Source organism: Amphimedon queenslandica, unplaced genomic scaffold (assembly GCF_000090795.2).
Source record: "Amphimedon queenslandica unplaced genomic scaffold, v1.1 AMPQUscaffold_12673, whole genome shotgun sequence".
Taxonomy (NCBI): Eukaryota; Metazoa; Porifera; class Demospongiae; order Haplosclerida; family Niphatidae; genus Amphimedon; species Amphimedon queenslandica.
The window spans coordinates 2,911-4,198 of record NW_003547091.1 but is presented as its reverse complement, the minus strand read 5'-3'; the positions used below and the strand labels follow the sequence as shown (position 1 = coordinate 4,198).

At 38.0% G+C, this 1,288-nt stretch overlaps 1 protein-coding gene across 1 annotated transcript in view; it reads right to left on the bottom strand.

Moving 5' to 3' along the window:
• Positions 1-874, bottom strand: part of LOC109587154 (uncharacterized) — a gene marked incomplete at its 5' end in the record, with an annotated part of 6,006 nt that extends 5,132 nt beyond the window's left edge. The window contains one exon of the mRNA XM_020003391.1: positions 682-874. Within this exon, the coding sequence (XP_019858950.1) occupies positions 682-874 (193 nt within the window). The remainder of the gene's footprint in view (positions 1-681) is intronic.
• Positions 875-1,288: the final 414 nt, after the last annotated feature.

Sequence of the window (1,288 nt, the reverse complement as noted above, 5' to 3'; positions counted from 1 at the left end):
GAGAGACTCATTTTGTTCTTGAGCTACGAATAGGTACAACCATTTTAAAGAGCTTGAAATCTCCTATGGAATGGGCTAACTTGCATATTGATACAATGAAGTTTGAGTGTTTTATGAACGATAAAGTGTTTCAAAAGCAGGTGACTTTGTGTACTTCTAACTAGTTGCAAAATGGCTTTTTGGAGATAAAAACCTTGCTGCAGGTAGCTCTAAAAAATATCAAAAGCAAGCGCTCTCCTGGAGCAGTACAAATTTCCTTCAAAATCCTGTCAGAGCAACTTCATTAATGGAGGAGATGGCAAATCAATCACAACACCGATGGTTGTCACGTGGTAACCCAACCCACATTTCCTGTTGCTACGCCCCGTTGCCAATCCCTTTCATTTACTCTAATATCTATGAGGTTACTTTACACAGCAAAAAAACCTGTTTAGCAAATTTATTTGTCTGCAAGCATAAAACAGGCACAAAACGATACTGATGGTGTAGCTTTTGTTGCTGCCTGAATCATAAATCTACCCATGCAATACAAAAGAAGAAATTAAATTTGTCTATGGAAAGTAATACACATAGTTCAAACAAAACAGTGGATTTTATATTGGCCATATCTTCATGGAACCATCAATTATCATCTCACCAATAAAGTAATGTTTATTTTGTAAGATTATACATAAATAATACCTAGTTCAACTACCATTGTGATATTAGGATCAGTGACAGATGTATCAAACCATTCCATTACTCCTCCTCCTACAGGTATCTTTTCAGCCTTGACAACACCTCCCACTATTATCAGGAACACATGATTAGGATCAACAACAAAAGATGATACAGTATGACGTAATCTACCAGCAACAGAATTAGGTAGAGGAATCTGTAGAAAATAGAGAATGTAAAGATATAACAACATTTAAACTATATCATGAATAATTCCCTTTGATGTTTATGAGTTAATGAGGGATTAAAATCATATAACCTCCCTGCTGAGCCTGCTCCAGCTCAGTAAACAAAAAAATTTAAGTTGAAATTGTTTTGCAAGTAAACATTGAACTAGCAATAATTATTATTGTCAGCTGCCAGACGGTGATCTCTATCAGCAGGTGGCTCATGAGCTCTTCTGGATTGAGCCTAGCTCTTCCTTGACAGGCCCGAGCCTCTATGAGCTCTGTCGGTCAGTCTTCTTCTCTTTCTTCAGGAGTCTCAGCCTCCCTACGAGCTCTAGCTGCTGCAAGCCTAGCTTCTCTTGCTTCAGGAGTCTCAGCGTCTCTATAAGACCTGTATGTGACTC